The 24,773-nt window shown below is 42.2% G+C and overlaps 2 protein-coding genes across 4 annotated transcripts in view; one reads left to right on the top strand and one right to left on the bottom strand.

Annotated features, from left to right (window-relative positions):
• Positions 1 to 18,880, bottom strand: EI24 (EI24 autophagy associated transmembrane protein). 3 transcript variants are annotated; one of them, XM_036744981.1, is made up of 11 exons: positions 18,795 to 18,880; positions 13,797 to 13,942; positions 12,820 to 12,965; positions 8,450 to 8,510; positions 7,541 to 7,607; positions 7,052 to 7,176; positions 6,087 to 6,206; positions 5,733 to 5,844; positions 2,822 to 2,933; positions 2,486 to 2,560; positions 1 to 2,079 (listed from the first exon to the last, which is right to left on the bottom strand). In XM_036744981.1, the coding sequence occupies exons 2-11, from the start codon at positions 13,836 to 13,838 to the stop codon at positions 1,917 to 1,919; spliced, it is 1,023 nt and encodes a 340-aa protein (XP_036600876.1). In that variant the 5' UTR covers positions 13,839 to 13,942; positions 18,795 to 18,880; the 3' UTR covers positions 1 to 1,916. The 3 variants fall into 3 exon arrangements, with proteins under 3 accessions (XP_036600876.1, XP_036600874.1, XP_036600875.1); XM_036744979.1 differs by lacking the exon at positions 18,795 to 18,880 and adding an exon at positions 17,468 to 17,625; XM_036744980.1 differs by lacking the exon at positions 18,795 to 18,880 and adding an exon at positions 16,770 to 16,802.
• Positions 18,881 to 19,228: 348 nt separating this feature from the next.
• The window catches only part of FEZ1 (fasciculation and elongation protein zeta 1), an 82,298-nt gene continuing 76,753 nt past the window's right edge, over positions 19,229 to 24,773 (top strand). The window contains exon 1 of the mRNA XM_036747853.1: positions 19,229 to 19,247. The gene's annotated coding sequence lies outside the window, so the exon portion shown is untranslated. The remainder of the gene's footprint in view (positions 19,248 to 24,773) is intronic.

Genomic DNA, 24,773 nt, shown 5'->3' with positions numbered 1-24,773 from the left:
TTTGAAGAACTGCTTCCAAAGGGGTTCATTTTATTGCGAAAAAAAATTTCAAAAGTTTATATTATGACTTTTCAAATTACCAAAATGCTTGACAGCTTAAACTCTCTCTCCCAAACCATTGTATAGCAGCAAGGAAAGTCCTATAAGTGGTTCTTCATAATGCTGCCTTAAAATGTTTTGTCAAAACCACAAATGATCTTATTGGAACATACCAGAGGTATTGAAATAGCCCAAGATTTCTTTAACCATATGCTTTACAAATAATTCTTGTGCACAAATTCTCATTGTATATAATTTCCAACTTAGTGCTTCTGCCTGTGAGACAAACTCGCAATCACCCACCCACAATTGTGGACAACTCTAGCATTTTATTTAACATTTGCTTGTGAAAACGTGAGAGAAGAGGTTCATCTGCTAACCAAGAGTAGTTATGTTACAGACCGCCCTCCTCAAAGGCTTTCTTAATGCTCTGAGTAAGCTGCTTCACCTTTTTCCCTTGCCTTATGGGAATTTTAAATGCATGAGGAACACTGGAATCTAAATTGATCTTTCTCCCTTTATGAAACATATACAGCAGAAATGTACATACATAAAGACACTTTACACACACAAAAGTGAATTCACCAATTCCAAACTCATCAGTTTTTGAGAACCAACCACTAAATGAGTGGACATAAGCCAATCCCCATCTATAAACTACATGAAAGAGATGAGACCTGAGTTTCAGATCAACACTTTGCAGAACCATCTCCCCATCAATTATGCTTAGTGCAATAAACTTCCCATTTACTCTAAATTCCCTTTTTCTGAACAAACCCAAACAAGACCTTGTGTTCCTTAAATACCATTATAAACTTCATGATTTTCACCAATCAGTATGTCTATTTCCATGAGAAAACAGAAGCTCCTACTTGTTTAATTTTTTCCTTCTTTTATATTGTACAATTTTTGACATGTGCTGGACCCCCAACCTTACTGTAAAATGACCCCATCCAGCCACAGGTTTAATGTTTTCCATTAAGTTTTCTAACTGTAGTTCCTGATCATGTGAAGCACCTAACATCCCCTTGAAAATCTGGATATAACTGGCAGTGGCCCTGACAAAGTAAATTTCAGAACTCCGCCTCTTTGAGTAACGGAGCTGTATCCAGTGCTTAACAAAAGATTGACTTTTCAGGGCATCCTGTGCTAATGGTGGCACTTGTCCAAAGCTGGTACATCCCCTCGAAATTAGGGAACCCTAAAAGTACCAGTGAGAGAACTCTCCTATGTCCTCTCCTCCTGCAAACAAAGGGATGGAGACACATTAGCTCTCCAAACCAACACATGTGGTGTGAGGTCTGTTCTCTACCTAGTCCTACCTCTTCAGGTTTTTTTTCTTCTTCTTTTCTGCAGTGAAGTAGGAGGGATGAAAACCTAACCTGAGTCACAAGAACCAAAGATGGTGAAGGCTGCAGAAGGAAGTAACCAGGACTAACTGAGAGACTCCCTCTCCCTCTACACCCAATGAGCTTGTTTCACCAACAAACAAACAAAAACACACACACACAAAAACAAACAAACTGGATTTACAAAATCCATTCATCCAAGGGTGGCAGAGCAAAGGGGAGGGATGGCACAGGGAGAAAAGCAAAGTGTTCAAATCAGCACAGGCACAGGGCTGGCAAAGGCTAGAAAACAGCTGCAGAAAAATCTGCGGTCACCGAGACATGTGACAGCATTAAAAATCCACACCTGGCATCAAAAAGATTCTGGCCAACACTCACAAGATAGTAAAACTCCAGATCCCACAGAGAATAACGGGAATGTGCTGAGGGCCCTTGGCAGGGTGGGTCCTGCTTTCCCTGGGTGAGGGGAAACTGAGGAAGCCACCACCAGTGCTTCCCCCCAAAGCCATCCCTCCCCTTGGAGGCAGCTCAGTGGGCTGCAGCAGCCTTCAGTTTGGCAGGAGATGGGTGAGGTGAGGGGAGCTTTTCGGCAGAGGCTGAGCTACTCAGGGCAGACTGCAGGTAGACCGTCTTGTGAAAGAGTCTGTTGCTTAGGAAGACCACCAAGGAGAAGAGGCGTAACTGGAAGAGACTGAAAGGCAAGACAACCATGTTAGACTTTGTATTATATCTGGACCATGTCAGCCCTTGCTCTTCTCACATGCTCTTCCTATGCAAGTCTGAACCTTTAATATGTTGACTGGTATGTTCAGTGTGGCATCCTCAGAGGCAGGAGTTGCACTGGAGGTTTCTCAACAGCTGGCTGACAGACTGCAAAATTCTGAGACTATAAAGGCCTGTGTTCTGATTTGTAAAGAGCCATTAGGTAAGCAGGATCTCTCGTTGGGAGAGTATCATTTGACCTCTCAACACAGGAAAGTCAAAAGAAACACCAAAAACCAAGCCAAATTGTTTATGATTGCCAGTTCTTACTCTGACAGTTAATACCTCGGGTATGGTCTCTGATCCTAGTGACCAAGTAATGGCTAAGTACTTACTACGCTTTCCCAGGGGTCTTCGCTTCATTGGCGCTGATGATGAACAGAGGGAAGAGGATAGAGAAGAGGCAGCCACTGCAGAAAAATAAAAAAAGTGAGATGGATTCACAGAAACCCCAATCTCTAAGTGGGAAGATGTGAGAAGTCAAAAGGACCCCAAAGCGCATCATTCTGACATCTTCTAACTCCCTTGAGAATCTAATGAATATATTATGGGACAGGTTAGGCAGATACTTTCTGAGAGAACAGGGACAAATCTCAAATGATTCTCCTGGATATGTTTAGGGACAAACCCCAGCTTTTATCCTCACTACTTAATTCTTTAATTCAGATTACCTGATGATGTAAGAAGACTGCATTGCTGTGAGGAACGCCAAGGGTAGACCAAATCCAAAGTAGTAAGGCCAATTCCTTTCAATGTTGGATAATCGCTGATGCATTTCAATTCCTGATGAAACACAAGTTTAAAATACAATATCTATACTGAGACAAATAATCTTAGAGACCATGCTTGAAACATTCCTGTCATCTCTAAGTACACAGAATACTTAAGAAATTCAGCTGACTTTAGCAAAGCTCCATTACAGCTATCCTAAGTAAAATCTCATGACAAATATGATCGCAAGCAGTAATCAGACTTCATTTGTTGCACGGTCTATTTTTTTAAAGAAGCAACTGGTACCAGCATGGGCACAGTAATTTAAGATTTTCATTATAATGTTATCTGCCATAACAAATTTCTATTGAAAACCATTATTAGAGAGAATGTGACTACACAGATTTAATGCAGTTAAGAGTGTGTCCTAAAAAAATATAATCTCTAGAAAGAGCCATATGGAAGAACAGAAGTCATTTTGATTCTTCCAGACCAGGATTTCTTGAATATTTCTCTATTCTCCTTTATTGGCTTCATCTCTTCAGATTCCTTGTGGGTGTTCCCTAAATTTCTGTTTACTATTCTTTTCTATTTACTCATTCTCTCTTGACAACTTCATTTACTCTTAGACCTTGAACTATTACATATATGTAAATTACTTTCTCTGTGCCTATTTTCTCTTTTAAGCTCCAGAACAGGACATCTCTAAATGACTTGTACCACTGGCACATCAAACACATTTCCAAAAGTGAATTTATTATCTTTTCCTTTCTTCTACCTCCGAAAGGCAGTTAAGATTAGAACTCAGAAAGGAGACAAGAGCTAGATATATAGATATGGAATAGAGATGTTAATTCGACTCATGGGAATTAATGAGATCACCAAATAAGACAGTTGAGAGGGAAAAGGCAGCCCAGGGCAGAGCCTTAGGAGGTCCACAGTAGGGGTATGTGTGACAAAGATGAAATGGCAGAAAGAAAAATGAAGATCAGACATGTTAAATCAAGAGCATTTAAGTGCTTAATATATGTTAGGTACTGTCCTAAGGACTGGGGATAAAAAGGAAGGCAAAACAGTTCCTACTCTCAAGAAGCCTATAATCCAATAGAGGTAGAAGAACCAACAGAGAGAGCAGGACCACAAAAACACAAGAGGACAGAGTATCCAGGAGGAAGTGGTAGTTAATGGTGAGAAATCCTCCAAGGAAGTAAAAAAAAAAAGGGGGGACCGAGAAAAAGGCCATTAGACTTGGCAATTAAGAGATCACTGGAGTTGAACCGAACCTTCAGGTGGATGGGTTGACATGCAAAGGGCTGAAACAGGCAGGGCAGCGAGGGCTGTGCTACAAGAAGCTAGTCAAATACTAATGGCTTCCCAGAGAAAGATATGGAGTGCTACTGGTGCTGTGAGTCTGGTACAGACCACTAACTAGTACAAGATTCTGGAAAATGTGTACATACATACATGAATAGCAAATTGGGGAACTGAAGACTTCGGTGGGGGGGGGGGGGACTGCTCTTCTCAGGGATTTGGTCATTCACAAGTGTAAACTGCTTAAGTGGACTTCAAGGAACTTGATGTTTAGCAGTGAGCACTTTTGAGGCATCATTTGTATAGGATAATTAAATTCCCATCTGATATATGCTGGCTGCTTATATACTGAACACAGACATAACAATTACAACAAACTGCATTGTGCCAGATTTCACAGTGAGATCAATGTGAAATATTTTTTTAAAAATTACCAAAACAAGAAGAAAGATCACGGTCACTTTGGAGAGTGCAGTTTCAGATAAATAACAAGATCAGAAGTCAGACTGCAAAGGGTTAAGAAATCGAGAGGACAAAAGTAGAGGGGCCTAACGTAGATGGCCTCTTCAATGAGTTTAGTTGTGAAAGGGAGGAGACTTAGACAACAGCTAGCATGGATAGTAGAATTGACCTAGGGTTAAGGGGAGAAGACGGTAGTGGGGACAATCTGCTGAAAATATGGGAGAATGTGATCCAGAATACATGTAGAAAGGTTGACTTTCAAAAGAAAGGCAACTTATTCATCAGAGATTGGTGTGATGTAGGAGATAGTGGGAGATGATCCAGAGGGCTGTGTTATGAAGGGGAGAAGAGAACACTCTCATTAAACAGCCTCAATTCTTTTACTGGTTAAATATGAGGCAAGGTCCTCAGATGAGTGGGCAAGGTGCTATAGAAACCTGCAGAGGTTTGGAAAAGCCACTGTGGCAAGTGACACAAAAAACTGTTAAGGGGATTTCCTTGCTGCAGTGAGGACCCGACTGAGAAGAATAATTGTTACAGCACTCAGCTATGTACTAGGCACTGTGATAAACACTTTACAGATTCTTCTTTCAATCCTTACCATAACCCTGGGAGGTAGGTGTGATTAAAATCCTCATTTTACAGATGAAAAAAACCGAGGCAAACAGAGGTTAAGTGACTTGCCCAGTGTCATACAACACTAAGAGTCTGAGGCTACATTTGAACTCAGGTCTTCCTGATTCCAGAACCAGTCCTCCATCCACTTTACCACCAGTTTCCCCTAGATTAGATAACAAATTTGCAGTGGACCTAGTCAGCATGGCTTCATGACTATATTATACTATACCATACTATACTATATTATGCTATTAACTTCTATCTTTTCCCCTTACTAACCTACAAGTTCCATAAAAGTACTAACCATGCCTTAAATCCTATCATCCATGGCTCAGCCCAAGTTCTAAGACCTGGAGGAAGGAGCCCACCTTTCTGGCAACATTTAGGAATCCCATCTTGCTCAGTAAAAAGGAAAGCCATTAACTTCTTTAAAAAGAACCTATTTAAGATATCATCTCCTCTTGAGTAGTAACCACTCACCTTTGTTGAACCAACGGTACTCAAAACAATAAAGTGAGTAGAGAAGAGACATGTGCAGGAGACTGACCAACTGGCCAATGAGATGGATCGGGAATAGACTGACAAACATGCCCTGCAGAGGAATCACAACCAACTTGAGTTCTTTTCAAGATCCAATGGCAAGAATGCCATCTTCATCCATTCCCCCAATTAATTCCATCTGTAAAGAGAGAGGCTCTCTCACTTTATTACTGAATCAGGCTTCCAGGGGAATAAAATAGACCACATCCTACCTAATGCATCTGGGCAGCACTGACCAAAGACCCCCTCCACTTTGCCACCCCTTCCTGTTTGTCATTAGAAGGGTAGTCTCACCTGGATCAGGAAAAGGGCCTGTAGTAAGAGGTTAAAAAGCATGTCGGCGATGATCTTGCTGACACTTGGGAATGGCTGAGGTTTCCTCCCAGATACCTCGAATGCCAGGTCAGCAATATCCTGCAACATAGTAGGCAGCTTACCAGAACAGAAAAGATCTAGGCCATGACTCTTAATGCAAGTGTTTGTCACCTGGGGTCTGTGAACTTAGCTTTTTAATAAATATTTTGACTAACTGTATTTGAATATAATCAGTCTCCTTTCTAATCTTAAGGTTTTTATTTTATTCACTTAAATAAATTATTCTGAGAAAGGATCAACAGGTTTTACCAACTTGACAAAGGGATTTTTGATTTCCCAAAAAGGTTAAAAACCCTTGCTCTAAAGCAGGCCTGTACAGCATATGGCCTGCAGCCACTTATGGCCCACAGGCACCAAAGCAGGGCGATATGTTGTGAAGGCCTGCCCAAGGGTATTAGGCCTCTTAATCACTCCTTCTTTAAGGGCTATCAAGCCCTATTAGCTCTATCTGATAGTTACATCTGCTACATTTTTCATGGGCCACCCAAAATCCTTTGCCGGGCCACAAACAGCTCAGGCCAAATGTGGTGCAGGCCTGTTCTAAAGCCTCAAGTCCACTGGCTCTACCAGAATTTCTATCTTGGATAGGAATCCCAAGAAAATCTTTCTCCTGATACATGAAGGTATTCAGCAACAACAGGCTGCACTATTCACTTCTAAAATATCCAGTGACTCCATTTAAAAGGAATATTAAGAATTTCCCTGCTTATGAACACAGCTAGGTGTTTCTTGGCAGTGCTATTATGCAGAGGTACATCTAAGGAAATGGCAGCTACCAACAGAACTTGTTTCCAGCTACCAACAGTTCTTGTTTCCAAACTGCTTTGAAGGCTACCAAGTTACATGTTTCAGAACCAAGAGGTTTATTTCTAACCTGGACTTACCTGAAACCATATGGCATTCACCACTTTACTGAGCACAAACAGGGGGAGAACCCACAGAGCACTAAAGATAGAGGTGAGGATAAACTCCAGCCAGGACCAGACATCTCCATGCAAAGAGGGATCTCCTAAGAGATAAAGGAAAAAGTCACTATAAGAAACAGACCTTTAATAACCCACTAGGCTCTCCTGCTTTTCATGCTTTTCTACCTTTCCTCTCCTCCTATTTCTAGCTCAAGAACCATTGAGGGTAAGTTGATCCTAGCTGCCACAATCTTACTTTCATTTTTTTGATTTTTAGTTAAAAGAAGAAAGGATCAGGAGCTTCCCTAACAAAGCAGTGCTTACTTGGAAATAGGATATGGCCTCTTTGGATGTTAGTATAAGACTTGTATAGTTAGTATAAGACTTCCCTCCTCACCCTCAGTACCCAAATGAGGAAAAAAGAAGTGTATACAGACAAAAGCAACAGAAAGCAATTTATGTACTTACCAATAATTTGAGCTGTTACTGACTGAAGCACAGGAATAAATACTCGGTAAAATAAAAGGAGACTCAGCTAAAGAAGAAAGTTAATATGATAAATATGGAAAAGATTTTCACTAAAATTACAGGTTCAAATATTCTAATCAACAGTCCTCTCTCTGGGAAAAAAAAAACAACAACAAACTTCCAACTATACAAACCCTTCTTTCTCCATTTCAAGGATTAGCCTCTACAATAAGTCATCTTTATTTGGGGATTTCTCAGCTTATTTCCACTCCCCAGGTTTCCAAATGAATATGGCTGATGGAAAAGGCAGGTCCAATATTATCCACTTCACTACAAACTAGTGAGAAGTAAATTTTGCGATACAGAAACTTAGTGGTTCAGCTAATGGTCTGGCTGAAGAGCATCTTGCTAATAGGCTGGGAGAGCTAGATCCACAAATAAAAATGCATGCTGTGAACTAAACCCTGAAACCAGGATCTAGTGGCAAAGTAAGAATGTTTGTGTAGTCTCTCAAAGAACAAGATATTTAAGTGAGCAGACTCTTATCTATTATGCATTGATTCCTAGTCCACCATAAAAGGAGCCCAAAGGAGAAATTCAAACACTATCTACCATTAAGAAGTCCAAATTAAATTAATAGTCCTATGTTCATCAATTTTCATTTGACTGTGAGGTACTTGTTCTGCTAGAGGTTTTGATGGTCAGAAGCAGTGAGATCCTTTTCCCTCAACAACATAAACAGACAGATGTAATCAACAGCATGCATATCCTTTATGAAAAATACCAATATGCGGAAGACTTAAACGGTATTTCTACCCCCTAAAGATACAATAAGGCCAAAGAAGCCAGACATTTGGAATACTTGGTTTGTGTTCTAGTCAAGGGAAAGGGTGGCAAAAGCTTACTCACCCAGAATACTCCTCCATTCCAAGCACAGCACTGGAAAATTCTGCTCACTATCCTTGGCTCACTAAAAAAGATCCCACACACAGTCTGTGAAGCAAGCAGGCTGCTCCTCATTACTAAGCAGATCTCTGTTTTTCTCTCGTATTTCTATCATATTGATCTTTCAAAAGATTTTAAAACATTGAATAGCTCACAACAACATTGGAGAGTGATAGAACGATAAGTACGCTAGTACATTTTTGGTGGAGCTGTGAATTGGCACAATCATTTGAAAAGCAACTTGGACATTATACAAATAAAGTGACCAAACGTCCATACTTTTTTAACCCAAAGATTTTACCACTAGGCATATACCAACAATGAGACCATTGATAAGAATCAAGTTCCCATATAAAACAAAAAATTTATAGCAGCATTTTTTCAAAAGTCAAGTACTTGATTGGAGAATGGTTAAATAGTGCTTTTTAAACATATTAGAATATTACTATACTATGAGAAATGATGAATATGAAGAATATACAGAGAAGCATGGGACAACTTACATGAACTGATGCAGAATGAAGTAAGCAAAGCCAAGAAAACAACATACACAATGATTACAACAATGCAAAGAGCCATCAACACAAGACAATCAAAAGTGAATGCAGCAGAATTACAAACAAGCACGGCTGCAAAGAAAAGATATGAGAAGACACCTCTTCCCACTCCTTTGCAGAAGCTGGAGATCCATGGATGTCAAACATTGTATATATTTTCAGATCTTTTTCAATGAAGTTACTGTTTTCACAGATTTCTCTCCCCAGCCCTCTTCCTCTCTTTTATTTAAAAAAAAAAAAAAACAAACCTGTTATTCGGAATGACTAGGGGGTGGAGGGGAAGTGATGCAGGGGGAAATTTACATGATGCAAGTATTTTGATTACAAGTCTATTGAAGACAGAGCATCGAAATGAGGAAGCCATTTATTGAATAGCTGTGAAAATGTTTAAGGTAAAAATGATCTGCCACTTTAATGATTCAGTAGTCACTACCCTAGAATCTCTTAGTCTTGGACCTTGGGAACGTCTGATGCACTGACTCTCAATCCCAGTTAACTCCTATCATCCAGTTCCCTTTTTCCTACTCCTAGAGTGGGAAGGAAGGGAACAGGCATTTAACTAAGCACCTACTGTGCCAGGCACTATATTAAGCACTTTACAATTATCTCTTCTGATCCTCACAACAGCCTTATAAGGTAGATGCTTATTATTATGATCATTTTAATAGTTGAGGAAACTGAGGCAGACGAAAATTAAGTGACTCGCTCAGGGTCACTGGCATCAGGGACACACAACTAGTAAATGTCTGAAGCTAGATCTGAACTCAGTTCTTCCTTCCAGGCCAATCCTTCTACCTTATTCCTGAGGCATATGGCTGCAGTAACACTGGAATCAAGCTGGTTTCATCTACTCCCTCTCCAGCCATCTCTTCCACAGCCTTCTTCACAAACTGCCTTGCTGCAGATACCACAGACCATGCCCTGGGGGACTTCTGCCCTGCCTTGCCCAAACCACCCCTGCTCCACCTATGCCCCCAAAGTGGTAACTGTCTCTCCTGTAACACTATTTCAGGAAAGCCCCACAAGCAGGCTTCAGTTCATGCCCTCTTCTTTGACCTCCTCCAGCAGACTCCTTGCCCCACTGTGAACCTGTATGCCCTTTCCTTTCCTGCACCAGTCCTGGAACCTTGAACAATGATCAAAATCAGCTCTGCTTGGATGGGGGTGTATCAATCAACTGCCCCATTTACCATCCCAGTAACTTTCAATACAAAGTATCCATCCTAGGCCATCATTACCTGTGTTGCTTTCCTCACAAGAATACAAGTTCCTTAAGGGGAAGAGAAGTCTTTGTTTTTATATTTGTAGTCCAGAGTTTAGCACAGTGCTTGGCACATTTTAAGCCCTTATATAATCATTCATTCACTGTATGTTTAAGGCGTATCACCTCAGCTTGACCTTCACTGCTACTTTTAGCAACCCTACTCAACTACTCTATCAACTCTCTACTTCATCCCTATTATTTATTCCAAACTTTTTCTTGTGCCTTGAACTTCCCCAAATACTATCCCTTTACCCATCCCTATCCTTTATAACATATGACTTAGTCTCCTATATAATTAGGATCAGAGATCTAGAGCCAGACATCAGAAGCCATTTATTCCAACCCCTACATTGTACAGACAGGAAAACAAAGGTTATAGGTGAGATCTGAACTTAGGCCTTCTTGATCCCAAGTCTAACTACTATATCATGCTGTTTCCATAAAACTGAAGGTCCCTTAAATGTCCTCCTGTACCCCAACAAACTTATCCTCTTATAGAATGAATTTTCTTTCCCTCCTGTCCCAAAGGAACAAATATCTCAACTCACTGATAAGGTTCAACCTTCTATTTGTATCCCACACCCTCTTGTTCCAGCAACTACCCTCTTTCATGAATAGATGACTTCTCCATCTTCACTGGCTCCTTACCATCTATCTAAATACATGCTCATGAAATGGGTGCTCATTGACTGGGAAAAGGGCCAAACAAGCTGCGGTAAATGAAGAGAAGACTACTGTGTAATAATCAATGACCAAAGGGGAATTCAGAGAAACACAGAAAGACATGCACACTGATGCAGAGCAAAGAAAGCAGCAACAGTCAACTATATGATAACTAACTACAGTAAGAGATGAAAACACTAAAAGGAAGTAATGATCAGTTTGGGTCCCTGAGAACAGATCATGAAACAGGCTCTCCTTCCTCCTGTTGGAAGAGAAAATTTACAGGGAGCAAAGCACTGCACCTACTCTCAGACCAATCACTGTAGCAGTTATTCTTGCTGAACTCCTTTTTTTGTTACAAAGGAATTTCAGCAAACACAATCAGTAAGGCAGATATGGCCAGAAATAACTGATATAAAAATCAAAATCATCGATAAAAGTTTAAAAATAAAATAAAAACTTGCTCAGGACTTAACCAATTCTAAAAAAAGAATACTTTGATCCTTCTATTACATCTAGCAACTGTCCTTTCTCTTCTTCCCTTCATTGGGAACCTTTGAAAATGTAATGCACATATTTCTTCCTCCTTCTCAGAACCTACTTTTTCCAAAACTATGGTTTTCATCCCCACTACTTTACTGAAACTGTTCAAAGATAGCCAATGATCTACTCACTGTCAAATACAAGGGCATTTTCAGTCTGACATCTCTGAAACATCTGATGTTGCTGACCTGCTACTTTTGGGTGATACATTGCCCCTTGGCTTCACAGACACTCTCTTGATTCTCCTCCATTTCTCACCTTTCCACACAACCTGAACTATCTCTTGTATACTCCCAAATCTATAGTTCTATCCTTAAACTCTCCCCCCTCCAAGTTCCAGGCTCCCATTTTTCAACACCTCTTTCCAACCTCATCCACCTCCATGCTCAATCTGTTCTCAATGACTTGGTATGTCTTTCCCTCCACCTATTAAATTCCTATTATTCTTTAAAGCTCATCTCCAATGCTACCTCTTCCAAAAAGCCTTCCCAGATTCATCAATCATTAGTAACCTTCCCCCCTTGACCATCATATTGCACTTTGTAACTGCAGTGAGGTTTAGTGGAAGAAGTGCTAAACTTCAAGTCTGGAGATCTGGGTTAAAATCTCCACCGATATTTTTTAGCTTTGTGACCACGGTCAAGTTATTTTAACTCTCTAAGCCTTGGTTATGGTGTTCTTATTTTATTATTTACAACTTTCACATACTTATGACAGGAATCCTGTCTTTCTCAAACACTGTACCCTACCACTGTGCCTAGCATGCTGTTCTACAAGCAATACGTGATTTATTGTATTTGAGGATTTGATATTCTCTCCAAGGTGGTGATTCCCTGAAGAGTCTACAAAATTGGTTCGTATTCATAAAGATTTTTCAGATAATCAGTGAATGTCAAAATTAAGACAAAGGTTTCTCAAATTTGGTGCTTCATCCATTACCTCATTTGGCCTTTCCCAATAAAAATATTTGCTAATCTGTTACCTAATACTTTATGTAAAGCAGTAATTTCCAATCTTTACAAGACCATATATATCTCTAGGAGTATTGCAGAAGTATCAAAAACATTCAAATGAAAGTTAAATTTATTGTATCTTAAAAATTAAATGGCATGTTATATTTTGTTAGGGAACCAGAAAAATAAATTATAAAAAAGACTCTCAGTGGTAAGGAATTACAACTCCAAAAAGATAGGGAATTATTGTGGGGTTCTCAGTCATCCTCCTCAAATATTCACATCATGTTCTTACTAGGAGCTACCATGTGAACTCCAAAAACTAATCTTACTATAATGATCTGCTCTCCTCACCTCTCCTGCTTCCGCTCCTCACTTTGGGCTCTTCTCTGTGCTAAAACACTGCTTGCCCTTCTTCGACGCTGCTCTTCCCTTTTCTGTTGGATTCGGGCGTCCAATTTGGAGATGGTGCAGATGCCCCAGATGGAGTCCTTGATTCCCTATAAGCAAAGTGTTACAATCTTTTATTTTTAAAGCAAGGAGCACGCTGGCACAACAAGGAAGGCAAGTAAAAGCAGAGGTCAACTAATAAGCAGAAAACTGGAAGCAATTCTACTCACTTCGCTGAAAGAAAAAGGGCTGGAATAGTTTAGTTTTCTCTGTAAGAAAGTTTAGTTTTCTCTGTAAGCTAACACAGAAGAAATCTATATGGATGAGGGCTAATTCATATTCAAATGTTTGCTTAAGTTAATTATTAGTATTTTCTCTCCTTTTGGCCCTCTCAATGGAACCAGCTCCACATGGGTAGAATTTGGTGGTTCTGAGTGGGAAAATGGCATAAAGATAATGGCCAATTTTTCTCTTGACTTCCCTGTTCTTGATCTGATGGGGATCTAGGGACATTTGCTAACCTTACCTAAGAGTTCCTGGCACAAGGAGGTTAAAGGGATCCTAGTTCAGTGAATCACTACAGATTCTGTAAGCTTTGCTCCTCTCATCTAGGGCGGCCACTGAATGAACTGAGTAGTAAGGTGGAGGCAGTGTGAGAGAATCGAAAGAACTGGGCATCAGGAGGCCTGGTTCCAGTCATATTCCAATTAGCTGTGTGACCAAGGAAGATACTTCATCTCTTTGGACCCCAATGTCTCATGTGTAAGAAAAAGGGCTGGAATAGTTGAGTTCTGAGTAATCTTATAGCTCTAACATTCTATGATTCTAAAAAAAAAAAATCAACTAACATGTGCAAGGTTTGGAGACTTTTAAAGTTGACTCCTTCAGCAAAAAGACCAGGAAATATCAATTCCTTCCTGAGGCATGATAGCTTTACTTACCCTGACAAGATCATGGAGAAATGTTTTGACACTGTCAGCCATCTCTACTTCTGCATAACTTCCACCACCCAAACTATCAACTACAGGGAGAAGGGAAGAGAAGAATCCCAAAATCTCTCATCGTGAAGAGCCTGGAAACACAGAGCCTGATGGAGAGAGAAAAATACGATATTGTAAAATACACAGCCAAATGCCTAGCTGAGGGATGGAAAGACCCTGCAAGAAAAGGGAAACAGACTCTGACATGCTCTAGGCCACAAGTCAACTTTTAAACTGTCTCTATAAAATCAACTGTTAGATTTCTCAATTACTCTAACCTTGTTATTGTTGTTGAGTCCTTTCAGTTATGTCCAACTCTTTGTGACCCCATTTGGGGTTTTCTAGGCAAAGATACTGGAGCGGTTTGCCATTTCCTTCTCTAGCTCATTTTACAGATGAGGAAACTGAGGCAAACAGGGTTTAGTGACCTGCCCAAGGTCGCACAGCTAATGAATGTCTGAGGTCATATTTCAACTCAAGTCCTTCTGACTCCGGGTCAGGCCCTCTATCCACTGTGCCACCTAGCCACCCCGAATCTAACGTATAGAAGACACACAGATTTACGTTACTACCTTGAATTTATAAAACACTTTCTTTCTAAAGAGCTCAAAGCAGCTGTTTCTATTTTTTTAAATTTATTTTTATGTCAGACAGGCATCATTTGACTCTATTTTATATACAGATAAAATAAAATCCAGACAGTTTAAGTCACAGAGCCTCTCGCAAGCATTCCCCTGACTGAAAGGGTCTTACTACACAAGCCTGATACCTACCATGATTCCAATGGAGCCCTGCCATATGTAACTGTACCTAAAGCACTCAGTTAACATTTGATAGAGTAAATTGACAGGATTTGTAAAAAATGACCACGAAATGATAAATTTAACCAAAGCGTGAAAAACTATTATTGGATAGTGTATTTAAAAGTCCAGACAAAGCTGAATTTCGATTCATACTGGAACAGACCCCAGACTCACCTATGCAAATGGTGACTAACAGCTTTCTTGCCTAAGAGGGCTGTATTTGTGTCTCCAGGTTCTATTGAGGTAAGATGATGACGTGAACTGTATGTCTAGCTGCTAACAGTCAAACCTTAATGGAACATGATCTCTCTTTTCGTCTCTTATTAAGCACTAACTCTCCCTACAACCACTTAAATTTTCACTTGGAAAAAGTATTCTAGTAGATGAAACACTGAATGGGGGAAGGGGAAAGAGGGGTTATTCACTTTCCCTCTCTGGGCCTTGGTTTACCCATCTATGACCAGGGAGAAGCTGCTGCTTCTCTCTTTCCTCTTATACATCCATGAAGGATTAGCCAGATAGCAGTATTATTGATGAAGAATAAATCAGAGAAATTAAAATCATTACTATTGCCCTGAGAACTTGGAGGAATACAGCCATGTATCAATAATATCTGGGGTAGTACAATAATATATTGTTCAAAAGGGGGGGAATCTATTTTAACCTTTTGTATAACCTCATTACATACGAGGTCGTTACTTCAGGATTTGAGCTCCAGTAATCTGAGCTATGTTCTTATGAAACTACTAATTAACCATACTCCTGCCACAAATAAACCTCTCCAACAAACTGCAGTAGGCACACATGAAGCTGGTCATACAAATGATGTCATCTGCCCTTCAGGGCCTTCTACATTTGAATTTTCATTTTGACATTTGTTGAGTATGTCCAAATTTAATAAGCATGTTAGATCAGATGTAATTTTCTGCAAAGGGTTAACAAAGTTCTGATGTGAAGAGTAGAAAAAGAGTAGAAAAGTCAGACTACATAGCTAAAAATATCCTTCACATTCAACTCCCAAATTCCTTGCCAACCCAAAATCCTTAATATAAAACATGTGACTGCTTTTCTTGTGTGGCTTATTATGGAAGGAAACACCTCGTGTTTCACAGCTCAAGAACAGGAGAAGATCTGTGCCTGGTAACCTTTAACCATCTCACAAAACTGCAACTGAGTTTGACACAGCTGGATATGTGTCACTCGGAACTGAAAGAGCAGGGAACAAAGTCGAGGAGGAAAGCTTGCACAACCAAGCACGTGCCTGCTCACGTCAATATGTATACACACACGTATGTGTGTGTATACATACATATATACATATGCACACACATATTTTCCTCTAGGGAAAAAAAGTTAAGAAAACCACCAGGTCTAGCAAGACTCATTCTGCTCACTACAGATTTTTCAATAAGTGTTTTAGTCATAGTGGCACAGTCATACCATCATAACCTCCTCTTCTCTGGTTGGCCCATTTTCAGTGTCTAAGGTTTTGGCTACTATTCCTTCTCATGTAATTATCTCTCCAACACCAATACCTGGCCTCTCACTCCCACAGGGTAGCATTATGATTCAGGCACTTTTTCACTAAGATAATGAATGCCTTGAGAGTCCTAGATCTGGAGTCAGGAAACACGGACTTCACCCTGTCTCTAAGAATAGTTAGATGTTCATAGAGTTAACCTCTTAAAGCCTCCCTTGTCACACCCCTAATATGGGAATGATCACACCTACAAATCACAGCATAGTTGTGAGACATAAGTCCTTGGCAAACTTTAAAGTACTATGTAAATGGGAGTTATTATTCACTCCAGCATTAAAGCAATTTTTTTCAAGTATGTATTTTCTTAACCTGCTTGATCCCACATCTCCATCAGTAAGTAGAGAGGGAGGTTATTGGCAGGCCTCTAAAATACACAATGGGGACTGCCTGGGTAGCTTCAAGAACCTAAAGACGGATGCCATTTCCTTTTAATTTTACAACAATATCTTCAAGACTTTAGTCTTTCCTCCCACACATCAATGACTGTTTTATAGAGAATGCCCCTCAGACACCTCAAAGTAATCTGGTATAATGGTGGGAAAGCAATGTATTCACCCAGGTTTAAACCTAACTTCTTGAAAATCATGTTACCTCAGAGTAGGAAGGGACCAGAGAGCTCAGTGAGGTCCTTCCTTTTCCATAAGAGAAAAGGAAGGCTCTGAGAAGTTAAATGACTGGTTCAAGGTCATTCAACTAGTTAGTGATGGTCAAGACTGGCCCTTCTCTGGGTTCAGTGCTCTTCCCACAAAAGCTCCAAAGTGAACGCTCACACATAACGCCTGCCCTTCTTTAACGACCTCCACAGCCCTGGCAAGAAAAGAAACCTTCACTTAAAGCCCCGACGCGGGGCTGCCGGGTCGGCTGCCACTGGGCCGGCCATCCCCAGATGCTCCATGGGTGGGTCGTTCCTCGGGGGTTCCGGTTACTGAACCCAAGGGCCTCCCTCCCCCCAATTCCCCTGCCCCGAGGCCTCCCCTCCTTGTCGTAGCTGCCTAGAGGCGGGGGGCGGGGGGAGGTGGGCTGTGCCCTCCAAGTGCGCTTCAATAAATCAACAGGAGCCCGCTTGTGCCCCCACACCCAATTGCACGCGCGCAGACTCAAAGTGCACAACACCACACGCACACACCCACACACACTACACACGCGCGCGCTCACGCGGCCAGCAGAAGCCCAGGGCGTGCAAGCCGTGTCCCTCACCAAGCCCGAGCCCGCCCCGCGGCCCTTCGCCGCCCCGGCCGACCCGCGCGCACGCCCGGCTCATCCCCCCCAGCCTGGCCCCCGCAGTTGACCTGCCCGCGGCCCCGCTCGGCTCCTCTGGCCCCGGCTGCCGCCGCCGCTGTCCGCCGCCTTCCAGCCGGCGCCGCTCCCCAGGCCGGGGCCCGCACCTCCCGCACTGGGCATGCCCGGGCTGCACGGGGCAGGCTGGGAAGCGAGCGGGACCGGCGCTGCGCCGAGCGGCTGCAGGAGGAGGAGGAGGAAGGGGAGGAGGAAGGGGAGGAAGAAAGCGGCGACTGGGGAGCGAGGAGGCGCATGCCCAGTCGCTGCGTGGGAAATGTAGTTCCGAGGTGTCCGCCCCGCCCCCGGCGGCGACGGCTCTGCCCACGTGCGTGTATCCCCGCCCCCTCCACACGTCCGCAGCTTCAGGCTTTCAAAGCTCTGTCTTCCCGTTCTATCTCCGCTTCCATCCTACTGAGTTAGGCAATCAATAAACTTGTATAAAGCGCCTGCCATTTGTCAGGCACTGTGTTAAGCGCTAGCCGAGGCTCTCCTTATCCTGCCTGAGCCTCGGTTTCCTCAAATGTCAATAGACTAGACATCCTCCAAGGCACTTTCCAGCTCCAAATGCGACGATCTTACGGTTCTTCCTCCGTGTCGCTTTTTCCTCCCTTTCGATTAATTTTGAGACCCACTTTCCTCTACGTTGCAAGGACAAAGAGCTTTGTGGGCCCAAAAGGTTGGGGAAGTGGGTATCTGTGACCGTCGGTCGCTATACTATGTCTACAACTTCCCAGAGGGCGGAAGAGAAAACAGACTTAAAAAAAATTCGGGGTAGATAAGAGGAGGAAGAACTGGGATGTATAGAGGTCATTAATGGATCGGGACCAGAGTAGGTGTAGTGCAGGAAATGAGCGAGTACAGTGATGACGGGGGAGAAAAGACCATCGTGGGCCCTAAAGCAGGGGTTCTTAAAGTGGGGAGCACAGACATATCAAGCAGCCCGTGAACTTAGGTGAGAAGGGGAGGAAACCACCTCTTCATTTTCACTAATCCCTAACTGAAAATTTGCATTTCCTTCAAATATTTAAAAATATCATCCCAAGAAGACTAGGTATTGGCAAACGGGCCAATCACACAAAACAGGTAAAAACTCGAAGCCTGAAGCATGAGCGATTCCACTGCCCTGCTGGACATTAACATCTCCCAGCTCTTCCCCAACAGGGCCAGCGACCCAGGGCCCTGGTCACCCTGGGGGGTGTCTTTGCAGTAGTTCCCGCGATGCCACCACAGCCTACCTGATACCCGTACACTTTCCATTTTTCCCCTTCTTTCCCCATTAGAAGATTTTTTTTTGTTGTTCCTAATAAATTTAATAATGAAAAGGAAACACACACTTACCTTCTCTACCTCCTTATTCTTGTTTTTTCTTTACTCTCTCACAACGTTTTTGCCTTACTTTTCATTCACGTGGTGAGAAAAAATGAAATTTCTGAATGAAAAGCAATTCTGGAAGAAGACCAGTAGTTTAAATCCGAGCGTCTCCAGGAGGCGGAGCCAGGATGGTCGAGTAGCAGGAAGCAGTAGAAGGAGTTTCCCCCCCCCACCCCCCACCACCAAATACTCTTCTCCAAATAGACCCAGAAAATGCACCGGATTGAATCCGATGGGAAAACCCCAGAAAAAGTCACGAGTGATTTTTCCAGTCCAGATTTGTAGCATACAGGTAGAGACTACGCACTCAATCAAAAAGAGGGTGCCAGGCCAATATGAGACACCTCCAAACCTATACTTGGACACTACAGTGGGAAAAGGTGACAACTGGCAGCTTTGTTACCCACTATCCAGTTGCAGGTAGGTTACAAATCCCAAGTGGACTGAGGAAGGGGACGGGGGGATGGGGTAGTAGAGAAGGGAATAAAGAGTATGTTAAGCACCTCCTATATGCCTGGCACTGTGCTAAGACCTTTGCAAATATCTCATTTAATTGATGCTCACAACAACTTTGGGACAGTAGGTGTTATTATTATCCCCATTTTAGAGTTAGGAAACTGAGGCAAATGGAGATTAAATGACTTGCTTGCCCAAAGTCACACAGCTAGGACAACTACTAGGCTGCATTTCAACTCATGTCTTCCAGACTCCAGGCCCCTGCTCTACCGCCGCACCACCTATCTAGGGTGAGTGGGATTGAGTTGGGAGCTGTGAAAGGCTCCAGGCAGTTTATGGAGAAGGAGCATCAGAAGCCAACAGTAACTGTGTAGTTCAGATTCCAGGAGAAGAGCAGGATCTCAGTTCTAGCTTCTAGCCTAGTTTGAATCCTGTAGAGGAAGAACCAAAAGAGGAATCCTAGATCAAAGAGAAGCATACAATTCTGTCATTCTAAACCAATTGGCTGATGAGGGTTATGTTTAGCAGGAGTCTACTGTTGCCCAGGCCAAACTCAGGTCAGGAACTTGCAGAGCTCAGATCAGGTGGGAAGCAATCAGACTGCCTTGGATCAGACCACTTTGGGAGCACTGAGAGCTTGTAAATCCCCTGTGATGTCTCACAGGAAATAGAATCTTCACAATTACCTTATTGGGAGGATCAAATGAGATAAAATTTGTACTGCACTCAGCAAAATGCCTGGCACTTAGTAGGTGCTATATAAATATTTATCCCCCCTGCCTCACCCCCTCCCAGTATAGTCACCAACCGTGATTCCCAAGGACTAATGGTGAAACATGCTACCCACCTTCTGATAGAGATGGGAAGGACTCACAGTGCAGAAGGAGACATATACTTTTTGGATATGGCCAATGCAGAAATTTGCTTTGTTGCCTACATATGTTGTCATGCAGAAAAATTAGCTCCGTCTCTGCTTTTATTTTCTGAAGTTCAGATAATGCATAGTTTTTGATTGATTTAGCTTTGTAACTAGACTTTTGGGCAGGAAACCCAGATTAACATTCACTAGATATTTACTATTTATTAAGCATTTTATTGGCTAAGCTAAGTACATTCATCTAAACTTCTAAGGATACCAAAGATCTACTTTTGCCCTCCTAGATTTCCCATTATTATTTCTCCAAAGTTCTCTCATCAATTGATATATTCAGTCACAACCTCTTTTTGAGAGCGTTTGTTAAAACTCGAATTAATAATTTGCCAATTTAATTCACATTTATAAAATGCTTACCAGATGCAGAGAAAGCAGTTGCCTCCTCAAGTACACTTGGAGTAAGCGCTTGAAGACAACAGACAAAACCAGAATAATTCCAACCCTCAAGGAGATTATATTGTATTAGGTGATGGTGGTGGGGACGAGGGAGGTGATGGAAGGGAGTGGGTAGAGAAGAGGAAAGAAAATCATTTAGTACCTACTATGTACCAGGCACTGTGCTAATGGCTTTACAAATTCGACCTTATCTTATCTTCACATCAACCTTGTAAAGTAAGATTTTTTGTTGGGGAAACTGAGTCAAATAGGGGACACATATCTAGAAAGTGTCTGAGGCTGGATGTGAACTCAGGTCTTTCTGACTCCAGACCTCCGCTCCATCTACTATGCCATCTAACTGCCACAAGTAGAGGAATATGCATTCAGGTGGAATGGAGGGAGGTGGGAGATCAGGTAAGGCGGCACCTAAACTAAACCTTGACAAATACAATAATTCTGGGTCCTACTGGTGCCCCTCATTTACACTGTATATGTCTTTGTTGTTGTTGTTCAGTCCTTTGTGGAATGTGGGTGTTCAGGGAGGACCAGCACCTCTGGTGTGAAGGCTTGCCGAGCCCTTTTCAGGACTGCTCATCCACCTTTCGGTCCACCTGATACCCAGCTCTTACCTGTAATTCCAAGAAGCTGTACCATAAGCAGTGGCCACACCCCTGTAAAACCATCTTGCCAGATGGGCTAAACCAGGTTGAGGATAACCAACTTTGAGTTAGGAGGATGTCTACCCCAAGTCTGTGAAAACATCCTGCAGTGTAATGGGTAGATGACAGCAATATGTTCCAATAAGTCATGAAGATGGCTGAAGCAGTCACTGTGGAGCACTTAGAGTTTGTTCAGACATCAGAGGCACCATGGTCTTATGCTACATTCTGGGCAATTGCCAGTCCTCTTGCTACTGAACTTCAATGACTCTGGAAGACAGAGTGTGACTGATGACTTTGCACAACTCTGCCTCACTTAAATCCAATTTACTCACAGGTCAAGACATCACCCATAATCCACTCTTTTACTATTTTATCATATAACTACTGTATTATTTTATTATGTTATTATTTTACTGTTTTACCTACCTTGAAATCCAGTGGCAATGGACAAGTGATGAAGCAACAGGTATAGATTCTCATAAGCCTGCACAGCAGCTCAGAGCATAGGGTCCTCTTCTCATTGGACTGAAACAGCAGTGGGATTAGGCAACCCCCGGGGATCTGAGCAACCCTTTTTTTTTTTGGCTTTTTTTCCCATTAATTTATTTATTTTTAGTTTACAACAATCAGTTTCACAAGCTTTTGAGTTTCAAATTTTCTCCCCCTCCTTCCCCTCCCCCCTCCCCCAGACAGCATGCAATCTGATATAGGCTCTACATATACATTCATATTAAACATATTTTCACATTAGTCATGCCACTTTTTTTTAAGGACAACTCTGCTCACTCCCTGGCAAGAGGAAGGTGCTAGGAAGGTGCTAGAAAGGTGCTCTAAAAATTCTTTCCTTCATCCAACTCTGGCCTGCTTACCAAAGCAGGTGGGGATCTCACTTTGGGGCAGAAACACACAAAAAAATGTCCAAAAATTTTTGCAAAGATGATTCCACTCACCATTGATACATGGAATATGCGCAAGCTCATGGACAGCATGAAATCCGGCAGGCTTGAAAGACAAACATCTTTTGTTTCAATAGAACTCAGAAGATACCACATCCAAATAGCAGCCCTGAGTGAAACAAGGCTGGGAGATGAAAGCCAGCTTACTTACTGAAGTTGGAGCTGGATGCACATTTTTCTAGAGTGGTGTTGTGATGAGGGATGCCATGAAACCACCATAGGTTTCAAAATCAGATCTAATCTAGTCAGCCAGTTTATATGCCTTCCAAAAGGAGTGAATGACAGGTTCATGACAATGAGACTACCACTTGTAGGAAGTGCCATGCCACTATCCTCAGTGCATATTCATGAACCCTGATGAGGTCATCAATGTGCCAAAAGAGGACAAGCTTATAATTCTGGGTGACTTAAATGGCATAGTATGCTCAGACTATTAGACAAGGCAGGGAGTCCTTGGGAGGAATGGAGTCAAAAACAGAAACAGCAGCAGTCACTTACTATTGAAGGTCATGCTTCTTATGACCTTCTTATCACCAACACTGTCTTCCACTCACCTAAGTGCAACAAAATGTCATGGATGCACCCTCACAGCAAGCACTGGCATTTAATGGACTACATCATTGTATGGAGAAGAGACAGGCAGGATGTGAGAGTGACAAAGGCAATGTGTGGCTCAGAGTGCTGGCCTGATCACAGACTTATCTTCTCCAAGCCAAACATTCACATTCAACAAAAGTGGCAGCCCCAAGGCAAAATGACTGTCAGAAGACAACATCAACATGTTAGAGCACTTCCCTGTGTGGGAACAGTTTATTGCTGACCTGGAAGGAAAGCTGAGCCAGCACACAGTTATCAACAGCGGAGCAGAAAAGGAGTGGGCAGTTGTCAGAGACTTGTGGAGCATCACATTTGCTCATCTGGGTCAGAACACTCGAAAACATCAGGATTGGTTTGACAAAAATAATGGGGAAATTCAGAAGCTGCTAAATGAAAAACAAGAACTCCACAGGGTTTATCAGCAGGACCATTTATCCACCTCTAAGAAAGCAGCATTTAACTCTATCAAAAGTAAAGTGCAATAGCTACATGACCCTGGGCAAGTCACTTAACCCTGATTGCCTCTCAAAAAAAAAAAAAAACACCAAACTAACAAACCCAAAACAAACAAAAGCAAAGTGCCAGCAAAGCTCAGAGAGATGCAGGATTCTTGGCTCAGTAAAAAGCAGATGAAAACCAGTTTTATGCAGTTAGGAACAACCAAAGTGCTTCTCTGATGCCCTGAAGACTATCTATGGGCCAAAGGCCTCTGGTGTGTCTCAGCTACTCAGCGCTGATGGAAACAGGCTGATCAGTAATAAGGAAATGATCCTGGAGAGGGAGCTGAACATTTCTAGAGTGTTCTCAATAGATTGTCATCAACCAGTGCTAAAGCCATTGACCTTATACCTTGAGTTGAAGTCAATCTCTCACTAGCCAAACTTCAAGTGAAGAAGAGGTTTTGAATGCTATTAAGCTTCTCTCACGTGGCAAAGTGCCTGATGCTGATTCCATCCCGGTAGAGATCTACAAGGAAGGGGTCCAGGGCTCATACAGAGACTGACTGAAATCTTCTGGGTTATATGCAACTCCCGGGAGATCCAGGATGCCTCTATTGTCCATCTCTATAAGAGAAAAGAAAACAGATTATCCTGTGGACAATCACGGTGGAGGTGGGGCAGGATGTCTTTCTCTTTTTCACTGCCAGCAAGATTCTTGCTAGAGTCCTGAAAGATGGTCATCCACCCAAGAGCCAGTGTGGCTTCAGAAAGGGCCAAGGAGTGGTTGATATAATGTGTCCTGCCTGTCAACTCCAGGAGAATGCCAAGAGCAGAACAGAGGTCTGTATATAGTGTTCAAGGCTTTTGATACTGTCAGTCATGAAGGTTTGTGGAAGATCATCGTGAAATTTGATTGCCTGGAGATGTATTGTACTCCAGTTTCATGATGGCAAGCTTAACCAGGTTCAGGATAAAGGACAATACTCTCACACTTTCACAGTCACCAACAGAAAGAAGCAGGGCTCTGTGCTTGATGTCTTTGCCAATGTTGTTGGATTCCTTCAAGGAGGACAAAAATGGCATCAAGTCAGCTACCACATCGATGGCAAATTATTTAACTTGACAAAACTACAAGCCAACACTAAAGTGGAGGCAGAGTTGGTGCCCAATTTTTTGTTCACAGAGGAATGTGATTGTACACACAATGAAGCTTCTGAGACTGAGATGCAACAGAGTATGGATCCATTCTCTGCCACTTGTGCTTATTTTGTCCTGACAACTAATACCAAGAAAACAACGGTGCTTCACCAGCCAGCACTGCACCATCCATACGTGGAACCATTAGTTATAACAAATGGAGAAGTTTTGAATACTATGGATAAGTTTATTTACCTTGGTAGTATACTTCCCAGGGATGGACACATGGATGATAAGGTTGATGCACGCATTGCCAGAGCTAGTTCAGTGATTGGGAAGTTCTGAAGGAAAGTGTGGGAGAGAAGCGGTATCAGGCTGTTCACCAA

Source organism: Trichosurus vulpecula, chromosome 2, assembly GCF_011100635.1.
Source record: "Trichosurus vulpecula isolate mTriVul1 chromosome 2, mTriVul1.pri, whole genome shotgun sequence".
Lineage (NCBI taxonomy): Eukaryota > Metazoa > Chordata > Mammalia > Diprotodontia > Phalangeridae > Trichosurus > Trichosurus vulpecula.
This window is presented reverse-complemented; position numbering and strand designations above follow the sequence as displayed.

What these genes read in the sequence shown, in the direction of transcription:
- EI24 (XM_036744981.1), bottom strand. Translation starts at nt 13,838, where the DNA reads ATGGCTGACAGTGTCAAAACATTTCTCCATGATCTTGTCAGG. An exon ending in TGAATGCCATATGGTTTCAG is followed by an intron (nt 6,207 to 7,051) that starts GTAAGTCCAGGT and finishes ACTATGTTGCAG; the next exon opens with GATATTGCTGACCTGGCATT. An exon ending in AAGACCCCTGGGAAAGCGTA is followed by an intron (nt 2,080 to 2,485) that starts GTAAGTACTTAG and finishes CTTGCCTTTCAG; the next exon opens with TCTCTTCCAGTTACGCCTCT.